The sequence below is a fragment of the Berghia stephanieae genome, chromosome 12 (genome assembly GCF_034508935.2).
Source record: "Berghia stephanieae isolate SIO BIC M18660-M18661 chromosome 12, UCSD_Bste_1.3, whole genome shotgun sequence".
Classification (NCBI taxonomy): domain Eukaryota; kingdom Metazoa; phylum Mollusca; class Gastropoda; order Nudibranchia; family Aeolidiidae; genus Berghia; species Berghia stephanieae.
The window spans coordinates 40808886-40824357 of NC_088371.1; the positions used below are offsets into that span (position 1 = coordinate 40808886).

At 36.7% G+C, this 15472-nt stretch overlaps 1 protein-coding gene across 2 annotated transcripts in view; it reads left to right on the forward strand.

Annotated features, from left to right (window-relative positions):
- Positions 1-13074, forward strand: part of LOC144958149 (programmed cell death 6-interacting protein-like) — a 35790-nt gene extending 22716 nt beyond the window's left edge. The window contains exons 13-17 of one of the 2 annotated variants that reach the window (XM_078889904.1): positions 1134-1268; positions 3171-3366; positions 7438-7599; positions 11240-11314; positions 12605-13074. In XM_078889904.1, coding sequence (XP_078746030.1) covers positions 1134-1268; positions 3171-3366; positions 7438-7599; positions 11240-11314; positions 12605-12927 — 891 coding nt within the window. In that variant the 3' untranslated portion in view covers positions 12928-13074. The remainder of the gene's footprint in view (positions 1-1133; positions 1269-3170; positions 3367-7437; positions 7600-11239; positions 11315-12604) is intronic. The other variant, XM_078889905.1, reaches the window with a different exon arrangement.
- Positions 13075-15472: the final 2398 nt, after the last annotated feature.

The following is a 15472-nucleotide window of genomic DNA, read 5'->3' on the forward strand; positions in this document are numbered from 1 at the left end:
TTATGCCGACTGAAGAAGTGTGAATTAAAGGAAAAACACAGAAACGAGTCGTCTCGGCAAAAAATGTGAGTGAAAATTTACATTATATATATATATATATATATATATATATATATATATATATATATTGATCGTGCGGATACAAATATGGTACGAAAGTGCTCGACATGTAGCAATGGAGCGAATTATTATTTTAATATTTACCACAATGTTGGATTCAGTCTACATCGATATTTCAGGTCTTTTCAGCCATCCTCAGGACTGTGTGTTACATGAGTTTTGTATGAATATATATATATATATACACACAATAATAATATGATTTTGATTGTCCTGAAATGAAATGAGTAGGAAAGTGCCAGAGGACAAAACAGAATAAAAACTTTTTGGTGATGGAGATTCGAACCCACGACTTGCCTGGCTTTTTTAACATATGATTTGTAAACATTTGAGTGTGTTCCTCTCAGTGTGATCTTGTGCTGGTGTCTGGGTGAGACTTTTAGTTGATCTCAAACTAAGTACACTTGAAATCTACATCTGTTTCCTATTTGAACCAATTCCCCTTTGTCTTACTTTTTCCTCCTCAAGTCCTTTTCATTGTACATCTAGAATGTTTATACTATCCAATTTTCTTCCTGTTTACTGATTGTGATATGACCTAAATGTGTTGGAAACGCTGTAATAAATCCTTAAATATAGTTTAAACTATTTTACAGTGTTGGAGTTATGCATATAAAGCGTGGAGCTGGTTGTGGAACCGCTCCTTGTTTATATGTACATCATATTTCCATTATCTTTTTTTTTTATCTTATTGTATAAATTATAACACTTCTGTACAAAAAAATTCCTTTTTGGGATGCAATAAAGTATTATTATTGTTGTTATTATTATTATTATTATTATTATTATTATTATTATTATTATTATTATTATTATTATTATTATTATTATTATTATTTTTATTATTATCATTATTATTATTATTATTATTATTATTTTTATTAAAATCAAAAATCAAACAAACAGTTTGGTTTTTGGGGGTTTTTTTGTTTGTTGTTTTTGTTTTTGTTTTTTTTGTCAAAATAAGTATTCCGAATGCAATGCCAGTCATGTGACATGAATCCAATCTCCAGACGGCCAACACGGAATTCACCAACGCCAAGTCGTCCAATCAGACAGCAGCACAGAGAGAGACGTTACTCAAGGACCTGGCAGCCGGCTACGACAGCTTTATGGAACTGAAGGGAAATCTGGAAGAGGGCACCAAGGTAGGATTATGTCGTCATTGTCTTCATCCACTAAACGTGCTCAAAGCGCTTTACAAGGGGTCCCTGGCCAACAGCAACACTTAACACGTAGGACAAGACATGACGTCTGTTAGGCGATATTACAATTTTTTTCGGACAGAGACAACGCTGTTAACGGTCAGGTACTCATTTTTCAACTGAGTTACGGTGAGGGAATGTGAGTAAAGAGTCTTTTCCAAAGACTCAACTATGCGCCCAGCAAGGCTCGAACCCAGGACCTTCCGATCCGAAAGCGAGTGTCACACTACTAGACCACATAGCCGCACAAGTTGTTAGATCAGTTGTTCGATCACTCGCTTCACAATGCAAAGGGACTGAGTTTAATCCCAAGTGAAGTCGAGATTATTTTTTTTTCCGAGCTTTATAAAAGCTCAATTTAAGTTTTTAGTTACATTTACATTGCAACAAACTGGACTGGTCGGTCTGATGTAATCGGGACTATCCCGATTTGGCAATCTGGAGAATCATTTTTTTTTTTTTTTCTTCAATTTGACTGTTGGTATGTATGGAAATGACCCTTGCATGACCCCGGGTAACGTCTGGCAAATCAAAACAAGGAACAGAAAAGGCTCTAAATCTAAATTTTAAAAAAATTACGCCTTTTGCGCCACGACATCATAAGATATCTTCGCCTTGGCATTCCACGAAGGAATATAGATAACTCATCAAACAAGATGTCTGATGTCAACAGGAATCACCCATGTTGTCACAGTGAGCAAATTGGGGGTTAATAATCTTGCCTAAGGAAAAAAAAAACAGAAAGTGCCTGAATCTGGGCTTGAACCTGGGTCATCCGGATCACAGTGCAATGCCTTAACCACTCAGCCACTTCGCCCCCCCCCCCCTAAATCTAGATGACATTGTATAATAGTCCAAATAGTGTGTGTGTTATAGAGTGTCCCGTTTTAACTCTTTGAAAAGTTGGCCACTACAGTGGTGTAGAAAAACGGTAAGGGCTGCCTGAAGCCGGTGATCGTAAAATACAAACGAAAGAGTGAAAATGGAAAGGCTTCGTATGGGAACAAAACATACAATGGATGTTTCGGGTACAAACCCTTCGTCAGCACAACGATACACAAATTGAATGATTCATACTCCAACCACCATTGAGTACAGACGACACAAGTTTTTTTGCATTATATTTTATTTGTTTTCCACGTTAATTTGTGTATCGTTGTGCTGACGAAGGGTTTGTACCCGAAACGTCCATTGTCTGTTTTGTTCCCATACGAAGCCTCTCCATTTTCACTCTTTCGCCATCACAGTGGTGCCAACCTTACATAAAAAATGTGCGAAATGAGCAGAATGTGTACTAGGAACCAAAATGTGTTCGGATCATCGTACACGTTTTGCTCAGGAATGTACGTATTATTAACTTTTTATTATTTAAGCATTTTTAACAATCATGTACACTCTTTTAGTGTACTTAAACACTTTAATCTATTTGTTGCCATGGACGTTCATATAGGGAGTTCAATATAGTATTATCTGGGTGGGTCGTGTCAGATTTGTACGTGGATTCTGGAAGTGGATACTATTTGTATTGTTTATATCAAGTGTATGTTTATTCAATAATTTAAATCATCAATAATAATATTGCTAGTATGGCCCAATTGCCCATCATCAAATTTAGTTCTAATTATAGGTTTTGAAGGATTTTTGTACACATTTTTTTCAAAATCGGACTCATTTTGTCTCTCTATTGAACACATTGTCCTGGGCTAGGGTTAGCAGCATTCCCGCAATGCATTTAACTCATTTCTATAAAGATTGTAGAAAAATTAACCAATTCTTCGTTAGTATTCTTGACAAACAATCACTAATTCAATTTATTTTGAAAAAAAACAAAACCAAATCCCACAGTTCTACAACGACCTGACCCCACTACTTGTCAGGCTCCAGACTAAGATCAATGACTTCTGCTTCGCTCGCAAAACGGAGAAAGACGAGCTGATGGCCGACCTCCAGAAAGCCATTGCCAACACCCCGGCCCAGGCACCCCCGGCCGCCCCACGCTACCAAGGGGGGCCGCCTCAGCAAGCCACCACTGCTACACAAGGTAAACTTTATATTTATTTTTTTTTCTATTGTGAATGCCAATCTATGGTCGTAGTGAGTCTTGAAAAGTAGTCAGTCCAAAACGAAGGTTTTTTTTATAACGAAACAATTTTACCAATTCCTGCATATTATATTGTATAGACGTCCTAATTTATTATTCTCATTTGATCATTCACTCCAAAATTATTAGGTGTAATTTTTATTTCTTCTAGAAATTTCTATTGTTTTAACGGCATCGTTTAATTTATTTGCTAGTCAATGTGTTGTGTCTCCCCCAGCAGTTTTATTCTACAGAATCGCAGTGTTTGTTGTTTTGCCCGAATGGAGCTGTTGTCCTTTTCTATCATTTTTACCATACATAATTGTTTTATTGGTGTTCAAACCTATGAGTCTCGTATAACGATTTTCAAAATTTAAGGTCAAAACGTGAATCTTACGTTTAAGTTCAATATGGAGTGTAAAGCCATCTATCTATTAAATGGAAAAATGCGGCATTGAAGAAAGAGGGGGAAAAAATGAGGGGAATTTGAATGAAGACAAGATGTGATTATTTTTTTTTTTTTTCTTAATGGCTCATGAAGTCTAGTTCCTCTAGGTTTCTGCTTAGTGTAGATTAATTCAAAAAAGTGAGTGGAGCAGGCACTTATATTGATAATTACAAGAAATGAAGTGAGTAAGAAAGTGCCAGAAGACAGTAGAGAATAAAATATTTCACTGCGGTGCAAGGGGGGTTTGAACCTGTGACCTTACTGGAAGTGGTGGATAGTTCACACAGTAAAGCCACGCTCTCCCTGACCAGGCGGAGTTGTCGTACCAGTAAGGTTGTGGGTTCGAGCCCCCCCATCGCTGTGGCACTTTCCTACTCATTTCATTTCTTGTGCCTAGTGCAGCGGAATGGTCCCTGCTCCGGTCTTTGCCTGGTTTATTCTGGGTTTTCTTTTCTTTTCTTTTTAAAACTAGATTCAATTTCCTTCCTCCCTGAAAGCTGTAAATAAATCACTTTTAGGTGTTTTTTTTGTTTTGTTTTGTTTTGTTTTAGAGATGAGGTCTTTCCCCGATAGCCTTAATGGACTAATTGCTATGTACCCTTTGGTTAGGAGGATACATTAGATAAATCAATTATTGTGACATTTATTTCCAGTGCTGGTGGTTTTCCTCGGATCCTTGGAAATTCGCGATTTTGGTGTCAGGAGAAGAATTTCCTCCTCTTAAAAAAAAGATTACATTTCTCCCAATCAAATGTGCTGGCAGTGAGAGAGACTTGTTGTGTTGTGGACCAAATAGATGTAGTTTCCTCGCTGTCCAGAAGTTAGCTCTGGGACGTGACGAAGTCCCAGGTTTGAGAGTTTTTTGCCAAAATGAGGGTCATTTAAATCGATCGATATTTGAAGGATGAGTTTTCTGGCCAAATTTTTAAATCTGGGTTTTCCATAGTGTGGCAGAGCTTGAGTATCAATGATAATTTATCATCTCAATCGCTCTAAAAGTGGGAGGGGGGGGGGGGGGGTTTGGGCGGTTAAAATGGGGCTTAAATCCATGGGTGCCAGTTTTCCGGTTCATGCCGGAATTCCGGTTTCGCGATATCTCGAAGTCAAATACCTCCGGTTTCAGTGTTTTGAGTAAAAAATTTTTACAAATTAATAATGGTATAAAAACGATGATGAAATAAGAGTAAAGTTTAGGGCGCATTTTCAGTAGGAACATTTTCAGGTTTGGCAAAGTGTCGAGATTTTAGTTTCAGGTTTCAGCACTTCCTCCTGCTGACACCCATGCTTAAATGCCATCGTTCAAAAATGTTCATCCATTTAAACATATTATTCACCACCAGTACTGATTTCCCAAACTCTGAATTCGTCGATGGTGAACTTTGTCCCCTTTCTTGGATATCATTATCAATGGTTTTCTTTAGCTTAAGATAAGATAAAACATACTTTTGACAGTGACAAATTAGGTCAGGGAGGTTTATCAATGTCAGCGTACGTACGTATATATGCAGATTTACAGATAAGATGATTTTTATGTCAAATACACATTCATAGAAATATCTTAACAAGTGTGTATAAAAGCTGCCAGCCAAAGCAAGAAAGAAAAATAGAGAAAAAAAAACCATCCCAAAAAATCAGTCTACCTCAACTGGGGATCGAACCTCAGACCTTCTAATTACCAGTCAGATTTGTAATTGTAGCACGTCTGACTGGTAATCAGGTCTGAGGTTCGATCCCCAGTCTAGGTAGCGTGAATTTTTTGGGATTGATTTTTTTTCTTGTATTTTTCTTTCTTGCTTTGTCTGACACCTTTCATACAAACTTGGTCAGATCTTTATCTTACACCAGTGCCTGCTCCTTAAATTCTTAATTTGATATTCACATACACATCCATATATAGCGTGTCTCTAACTAACCACAGCTGTGATGTGGGATGAATCCAATCATTAACAATTAATTATCTAACTCTTTTCTTCATATTACCACCATTTTCTCTTGTATTCTATCTAGTGTTTGTTTTGTCTTTGTGTTTTTTTACACACACACACATCCATAATCGACACATTCATAATTGACACATTCATAATCGACACATCCATAATAGACACATCCATAATAGACACATCCATATATAGCGTGTCTCTAACTAACCACAGCTGTGATGTGGGATGAATCCAATAATTAACAATTAATTATCTAACTCTTTTCTTCATATTACCACCATTTTCTCTTGTATTCTATCTAGTGTTTGTTTTGTCTTTGTGTTTTTTTACACACACACACATCCATAATCGACACATTCATAATTGACACATTCATAATCGACACATCCATCGACACATCCATAATCGACACATCCATAATCGACACATCCATAATCGACACATCCATAATAGACACATCCATAATCGACACATCCATAATCGACACATTCATAATCGACACATCCATAATCGACACATTCATAATCGACACATTCATAATCGACACATCCATAATCGACACATCCATAATAGACACATCCATAATCGGTATATCTTTACAGCTTTCAGCTTCTCATATTCTTTAGTTGATAAGGATTTTGAATGAGTATTGAACAGAAGATGTATATTTACAGGAGGAAGTGTAAACATAGTTTGTTGATAACATGGATGAAATAGATGGAAAGACAGATAGACAGTTGATAGAGATAATTGAAATAGACTGATAGACAGACAGTTCAGTAGATAATTAAGGCTGTGTCATAAAGTCATTTCATAATGTGAGCAATTTCAAGATTTCATTTTTCTAAAATTGAAAAAAGAAAAAGAAAAACAAAAACAAAAAAAGCCAGCTAGAATTCACTCTTCATGGGAATTTATTGATACATAATTCTGTTTATATGATAGGGGATTTTATGTTTATTTTGAGCCTGAAAGTGTTTCACCGTTTTATCGTTTGACCATCTTTGTTTGTACTTTTAACAAAAAACGTTTAGAAGGTATTTTCTGCTGTTCTTTTGATTTTGGGATTATTTGGTAATATTCAAATCGGATCGGGGAAACTGATTAATTCCCACAGTTTTTAAAAATAATTTGATATCGGTATCGAACATTACAAAATTAACCTTTCGTCTCAGCCTCAGATAGGTTGGTAGGTAGGTATATAGAAAGTTAGATAGATAGGCAGATAGAGGAGGAAATATTATATAATTGGGAGGCATTGTGTATGTGTGAGAGAGAGACAGTGCTTCCTCTTTTCCGTTTTTATGTGGATTTCCTCATTTTTAATGATCCGTGAAAAATCCGCACTTGTCAAAAACCAAGAGAAATATCCACTGAAAATTTCAAGAAAAAAATTTTTATTGGAGTGCTTAACAAAAATCATAATTTTGATGCCAAAGTGGCTCCAATTGGCTCTAATTGCATGGCAATTAAAAAAATTTTCCGGGCGAGCATGCCCTCGGACCCCCCTTCGGCGGGCTTCTAAAAAAAACCTCCTTTTTGACAATTTCTTGGAGGAAGCACTGAGAGAGAGAGAGAGAGAGAGAGATAGAATTTCCATCCTCATACCTTCCCATCACCCCCCCTTCCATACAATGCACACAGAGACGACAGTCACATCAGCCGGGTCGACAGCCACTCCGACACCAGCCCCAAGAACAGCCCCACCGAGACCACCCCCACCAGTGATGACTTCAACTCCTGGGGCAGGTTCGACAGCTCCAGCCCCGACAGCGGCATCCGGCAATGTCCCACCACAGGCTTATGGTAAAAAATATTCAAAGCAACCTTTACCTCTCTGTCCCATCATAGTCTTATGGTAAAACATATTCAAAGTAACTTTACCTCTCTGTCCCATCATAGTCTTATGGTAAAACATATTCAAAGTAACTTTACCTCTCTGTCCCATCATAGTCTTATGGTAAAACATATTCAAAGTAACTTAAGCTCTCTTCTCAGACCTTCCTTTTATTGCGTAAAAGTCGTAAAATTACGAAATTTTGGCATCAGTTTCAGAACTTAATGATCATTTCTAAGTCGTGAAAACTTGGTGAAAATGAAAATTGAACAACAATGAAATCGTTGCTGCTTGAAGGTCGGAGAAATAAATAACAACGGGAAATAGAGGGATTGAGATGGAAGGGGGAGGAAAGGGTTAAAATTTATTTAGGCCTTCAAATTGTTGCTTTTTAAAGAAAATCAAACGTTTTTAACTCAAAAGCATGTTTTACAAGTTAATGGAGAGTTATTTAATGGATTAGAAATTCTACCCTTATCGCGGGTGCCAGACCTCCGGGCCCAGCTCGGAGTTCCGGATTTACAAAATTTCACAGCGTCAACGTTCCGGGCTATATCGCATCTTAAAATTTAAAATGTAAAAAAAAAAAAAAAGGTAGGAATTTTCATATTATTTTTAATGTAAGGGTTGGAAAAAATTTGGATTCGGGTTTTCAGGGCTGGTATTTTTTGTTTTCCTGGTACCCATGACAACCATAATACTAAGGCCTGGTTCCATTCTCCCAAATATAGTCTCATAATATACGGTGGTATTCATTGCTTTATATTTGTTCACTTTTGTTTTTTGGGGGGTTTTTTAGTGGGATGAGAGGGGGGAGGGGGATTTGTTTGGGTTTTTTTTCTTTCTTGGTACTGATTCATACTATCTTTTACATTCACCATTTACCAGTCTTTGTATTTTGGGTTGTTCTTCGTTTTTGGCTAAACAAATTGTTAGAACAGATGAAAACTAACTTTGTTTTGTTTTTTAATTATCAATCATCGTCTGCTTCAAAGCAAATTGTACTCTTGTACTTATAAATTAACTGCATGCCAGTCCCAGCCTCTTGTTGTTTTGTGGCTTTTGTAAAATTCTAAAATAGATTTTTATTAACATTCATTTCAGACCAATCGAAATTCCAATGTTTTTTTAAAATTCAAAAGTCTTTTTTTTTAAACAATTCACATCTCCCTTTTTTCTTTTTTTTTTTGACAACCAAATAATAATATAATCTATTATAAAAAAATATAAATTGGGTTGGGGATCAGCATTGTTCCGACTAGCCACTTTTAAATTTACATCATTGAGCACAGAATTACGGGCAAGTCTAAAAAAATATGTAAAACTTTTCCACAGATTCATTTACAAGTAACTTTCAAAATTCTTTTAAATTAATCTAATTAATGAATGACCGTTGAGTCCCAATGGTTATTTAGGACAACTGCTGGGGCGTCATCACGAGTCCAAGCATTTGACCTTCAACCTTCGGATTTGCCATCAGTTTACCGCCGGACAGATCACTGAAGTGAGTCGTCTGGATCGAAGAGATCATATGTGCAGGCAGTTATAATAATTAAAGTAAATGAATGATAAAATATACTTGTGACCTGTACATTTGTCAGTCTTCATGGAGAAAATGTTTCAAACACGTTTTAGATGATGACATTCGTCATCAAAAGTCGTTGAGTGAAAAAGTTGACTCAGTTAATTCTGAATAAAATGGGATTATAATAATACGATGCTTTGGAAAATAAGAAACCTATGAGATTTTTTCGATTGGAATTTTTTCTTCAATAAATAACACAGATAATAATACAAATAATAACTTTTTTTTTTGTTTTTTTTGGGGGGGGTGTTGTATTTCTGATACTGAAATTTGTGCTGGTATAAAATTATTTCTCAATTTTAAAATAACCCTATTCTGTTTTTTGATCCCTATTGTATTTACTTTATTTCCAACCCCATCACATTCCGTGTATTCAATGTTCCAAACCCACTCTTGTTGTATTGTAGTTGTATTAGTATTAGCTCCTATTTTTAATAAAAAATGTATTTTAGCTGAATATCTTTATTTTTAGATAATATTTCTCCTTTTCACCTAGGTTTTGGTGTGTTTTGTTCTTTCCACAACTAATACCTTGGATCAAAGGACATTACCTTTTTGAACAAATTAACACTAGTATTAATAATTTATTCATCTAATAATTAACAATAATAGTCTTTGTTGTAATTTTTACAAAATATGGACATTATTCACCTTTCTCACCAAGAACTAACAACGGCAATCTGACTCGGGGTTCATTTAAAATTCTCTCCCTAGATGCCCTTTAAATTTTGCCTTATAATTCCTATATTGATAATGATAATGTACTTTATTCATCCAAAAGGAAATTTTTTTGTACTCAAGTCCTATCTTCAGGAAAACAAAAATGAAAACAATAGCGTGGTCCTTAAAGGCAAGAATGCTCGTTATATTATGATAGAATACTATTTCTACCTTCATTTAGGAAATCTCCTGCGAAGATTTTTCTTCTATATTAATATTACGCAATTTTCTGGACCCTATGTCACGATGCATGCAATTCATTTCAGCTGCTGCTCGCCATTTGGGAACAAAACCCAATTTTCTGGACCCTATGTGTGCCATTAGGGGGTCCCGATAGCTCAGTTGGTAGAGCACATGCTTCACACGAAACGGAACTGAGATCGATCCCGGGTGTAGTGGAGATTTTTTTCTGACCCCCCCCCCCCCCCCCCCCCGTCCACCCACCGGTGATTGGGTACCTGGGTCTGGTGGAAGTACTTTGCGATAAAACTAACATCCTATCCAAAGGATTGCAAGCAATTAACCAGTAGATTTTTGACCAATCAAAACATGGAATTTGTTACACACCTTCACATGTGCTCGGACAAACATAGTCGGTTGTTTATAAACAATAACGTGAATGAAATCGACCCCTCTCTGATCATTGTTATTGTTTTTATACCTCCAAATGGGTGACTAATTATCACACGATTTTCTCGATCATAATATCATAAATGTTTAAGTTTACATGTAATTTTCTGTGTTGGTTTTATTGGTCAAGCGGTAGAGCAGTGGGTATTTTACTTAGACGCATACTATTGATAGTAAAACACGTGTAGCTTGCCATGTTTACCAATCGCTGCCATTGTTTACATTATGACGATTGTCCGAGAGGCGTGGTTATCTAAGTGTCAATTGCTATTGTCCGTTTCACGCTATCGAAACTGGAATAAACTCCGGCTCTATGGACCCAATGGCTCTGAGGGACTTTGTTTTGTTAATTATATTATTTTTACAGATTTTTTAACCCCCTTTTTTTTTGCCACATCCCTGAACACAAAATTTCTCACTCCCATTCCTTCTCCTCTCCTCACTCACACAAACCTCCCATTCCTTCTCCCTCTCACACACAAACCTCTCCCATTCCTTCTCCTCTCCTCACTCACACAAACCTCTCCCATTCCCTCTCCCTCTCACACACAAACCTCCCATTCCATCTCCCTCTCACACACAAACCTCCCATTCCATCTCCCTCTCACACACAAACCTCCCATTCCTTCTCCCTCTCACACACAAACCTCCCATTTGATTCATTCGTCCACCAGGTCAGCCCAACCCGAGTGCCCCCCTGCCCTACTCACCCAACCCCATGCAGGCTGCACAACACCAAATGCACCCAGGTGAGTCTGTTTAGAGCCTCTTTTTTTTTTAATGAGCTTTTATACAGCGCAATATCCACTAATTGTGCTCAAAGCGCTTTACAAAGGGTCCCTGACCAACAACAACACATAACTTGTAGAATGAGGCATCACGCCCGTTAGGCGATATTACAATTTTTTTTCCAACAGAGCCAACGCTGTTGACGGCAAGGTAATCATTTTACACCTGAGTACGGTGAGAGAGTGTGAATAAAGAGTCTTTTCCAAGGACTCAACTATGCGTCGAGCGATGCTCAAACCCAGGACCTTCTGATCCGAAAGCGAGTGTCATACCACTAGACCACATAGCCGCATATCCTACTATCATTGCAACAGATGTTGATAAATGAATAAAAAATAGTTTTTAAATAAAAAAGATAAAATTTATTTTATTCATCGTTCCATAGAGAGAAAGTTTGTCTTCAACATCAGCAGTAGGGTGATTTGCTCAAGGCCAAACAACGCGATCCATAGTGGGCAGGGAGGCACTTACTGTGTCTTCTATTCCCCTTATATCTGTCTTCCAACATGCTTTCTGTCTTTGTCTTGGAATGAGATTACTTGGTTTTGTCCTGGCCCTGATACCAGATACCCTATCTGAGAGGGAAACAGTCAAATGTATAGTTATGAGAGATGACATGCTTTTTCTTGTAAATGATCTCTCTGTTATGCACTGTATTGTGTTTTGTTTACACGTTATATATGATTTGTAAACATTTGAGTCTATTCCTCTTAGCGGGAACTTGTGCTTGTGTCGGGATGAGACTTTTAGGTGATCTCAAACTAAGTGCTTTGATAGTGTGCTCTTGGAATCTACATCTGGTGGTGATATGACCTAAATGTGTTGCAAGCGCTGTAAAACCCTTAAAAACAAACAAACAGCGCGATATGAGACAAACTTGAGAAATCGAAGGGAATCCAATGAACTTTTTATTTCAATTTTGATTTTATTTATTTAAATTTGTGCGTTGAAATTGCTGTGAGTGAAAATGGGAAAAAAAATATAGAAATTAGAAAATGTTGGTTTGCTTTGCAGAATTTTCTCCTAAAGAAAAATATCATCAATTTATTATTGTTTTTATTATTAATATTATTATTATTATTATTATTATTATTATTATTAGTATGGCTATTATTATTATTATTATTATTATTAGTTTATATTATTATTATTATGGTTTTTATCATTATCATTACCATCATTATTATGATTATTACTATTATTATTGTCATCATCAGCAGCCATCACAATTTCTCCTTTCATTTTCCCAGGTCAACAACCGCCGGCTGGATACCCAGGCCAAGCACACGGCCAGTGGCCTCAGCAACATCCACCACAACAACAACCGTACCCATCATACCCTGCAGGCGGGTACCCCATGCCACAGATGCCCCAGGGTTACAACCCATACAACCCGTACATGGGCTACCCCGGAGGACAACAACCACCACAACAACCAGCAGGTCCTTACCCAGGCCAGGCACCCTACCCTGGACAGCCATACCCACAACAACAACAACCGCCTGCAGGGTATCCGTATCCTGGGTACCCTCCTCAAGGTGGCAACCCCTACCCTGGACAGGGCTACCGTTAATTTTTAATAAACAAAAACATTTAGGGCTTTCTATGTGTACTACTAGTTGACAAGTCATTATGAATAGTTGAACCAAAATCGACCTTTTCCAACGTGATTTGATTCGGGTACCAGTAAGGTAAACTTATAATTGTTAATCGAGAAAAATATTTTTTTATAAAGGGAAAGAGGAAAGTAGAAGTGGGTGAATTGTTGATAACAATTTATGTGAAACGATAACGTTTTATCCGTCATATTATATGAAAAGAATCACTCGAGTAAAGAAGGATTGCAAGCAATTTCCACTGTATGAGACTATATGTCAAAAGGTCAACTTTGTAAATTTAACTTGTGGAAAAAGTGAGGACAAGGAAAGTGTCAACTCTCGGACACACTTAAAATCTACAATAACATGATTTATAGGTGTAACAGCTTACTAGCAACTGCCCTTTTAGTCCCACACACATCACTCTGAATGGGAGGCCAGTCGGTTTTACTGATTTCCAAATGAAACCACTTTTTGTTGCTGTAAGCGTTGTTAAAATTGTCGACATCACTCGCAGAGGGAGGCCTGTCGGTTTTACCAATTTCCAAGTGAGAACCACTTTTTGTTGCTGTAAGCGTTGTTAAAATTGTCGACATCACTCGCAGAGGGAGGCCTGTCGGTTTTACCAATTTCCAAGTGAGAACCACTTTTGGTTGCTGTGAGTGTTGCTAAGAGGAAGTGATGTCATGACTTTGGAATCCTATTTTGATGGCATAACATCAGTTTTTTGGTTTATTTTTCAATACTTAACCCCAGAGAAACTGGTGAAAAGGAATATTTCTTAGTTTTTCCAATAACTCTGTAGATGGAGTTTTTCCAATAACTCGGTATATGGTTATTTTTTAGGTTAATCTTACGAAAACGACCGTTTGGGACAGCCTTATATATATATAAATATATATATATATATAAGTAGGTCAAAGGTCAGGAATTGATGGTTTTTCAGTGAGACTTGTCACTAGTTCTGTATGGATGAAGAAAATTCTGTTTTAAACGTTACAAGTGCTATAAAAATGTAATGATTTGTTCATGAACTCTATTCTCTCTCTCTCTCTCTCTCTCTCTCTCTCTCTCTCTCTCTCTCTCTCTCTCTCTCTCTCTCTCTCTCTCTCTCTCTCTCTCTCTCTCTATGTTATTCCCCCTCTTCTGTTGTTTTTATTTTTATTGGTTTGTTTTGCTTCACTACTTATTCTAATTTATTTAGATTTTCCTCTATTTCTGAAATATGATTGTTGAGCTGAAGTAAAATGTTACATTGATATAAAATTATCATTACGAGAACATGAAAACAAATTTGATTGAAAACTTTCCCGTCATGGCATTGATGCATCATGGGATGTATTTTCTGTTTGTGATCTTTTTTATTTGATTGTTTGTTTGTTTTAAAATTTTGATAATGTATTCAAATTCATCCAATGACTAAAGTTGACACTGTCATTAATCACATGTCTCTGTAGAAAAATCATAGAACGGTATGAGAAGAAAACAATACAGGTGTCACTTTCACTCACTCACTCACCCATTCCCATCACTGGATGCTCATCGGGGAGACTTGTAGGCTGCAGACTTCACAACTTTACGCTGCTCCTTTCACTTTCAGTCGTTGTTGGACTTTTCCAGAAGCTTGTCCGTGTCTTGTCCAGTCCAATCCTTGACGTTGTCTGTCAATATCCAGGTGTAGGAATGAACAATTTGGGCTAATTTCAATCAACCTGTTACATGTCTTCAACGATCGTTCGTTCAATATCGCTCTAAAAATGTGATAAACAAAAATGAATATATGTAACAGCTTGTACGACAATACGACAGCTGACCTTGTTGCGTATCCGTTAGTTGATTCTGATATAAAAGATGAAAGTATCGGTTGTTTAAAGACAACAGTTACAGAGAAGCTAGATGGATGTGTGCTCCTTTATCTCTGATTTGCGGGTGGTTGGATGGGAGCATCACCCTTGAATCATATACCTATGATGTTCGCATGGGTGTACAATCCGATAGTGATGTCGTTTCTTCTTCTCTTTACTAGCCTATCCTGCTTCTTTGGTTTGTGATTGTATTTTTGACAGGGGATATTTTTTTTTCTGTAAATCTTCTGCCTGTTTGTTCTTGGTTATTTATAATTTAGCTTATGATATCTTTAGGTTATGATTTTGATTTACATTTGTACTATTTTTGTTAGATTGCTTGTTTTTTTGTTTCAGCGGTCTCTCATATAACCTCAATTGTGTTGGAAGAGACCTAAAGCAACAAACAAAATATCTCTGATTTAAGGCTGATGCTATTGCTTGATTTGAAAGCCTTTGTAATACTGGTCTGAAATTGTGTGTTTAAAATACGGAAAGTGTTAGACAAAACGAGAGTTTTCATTCAACAATATCATGAGTCTGTTTTTACATGTTTGTGTTTTTTTTTGTTATATTGTTTGAATCATGAAATTTACGATTTGTTTCCATGTTTGAGAGCAATGCTTTATTTAAGACGTGGCCATATTGTGTTCTGGAAACATTTTGTGTTGCTGTG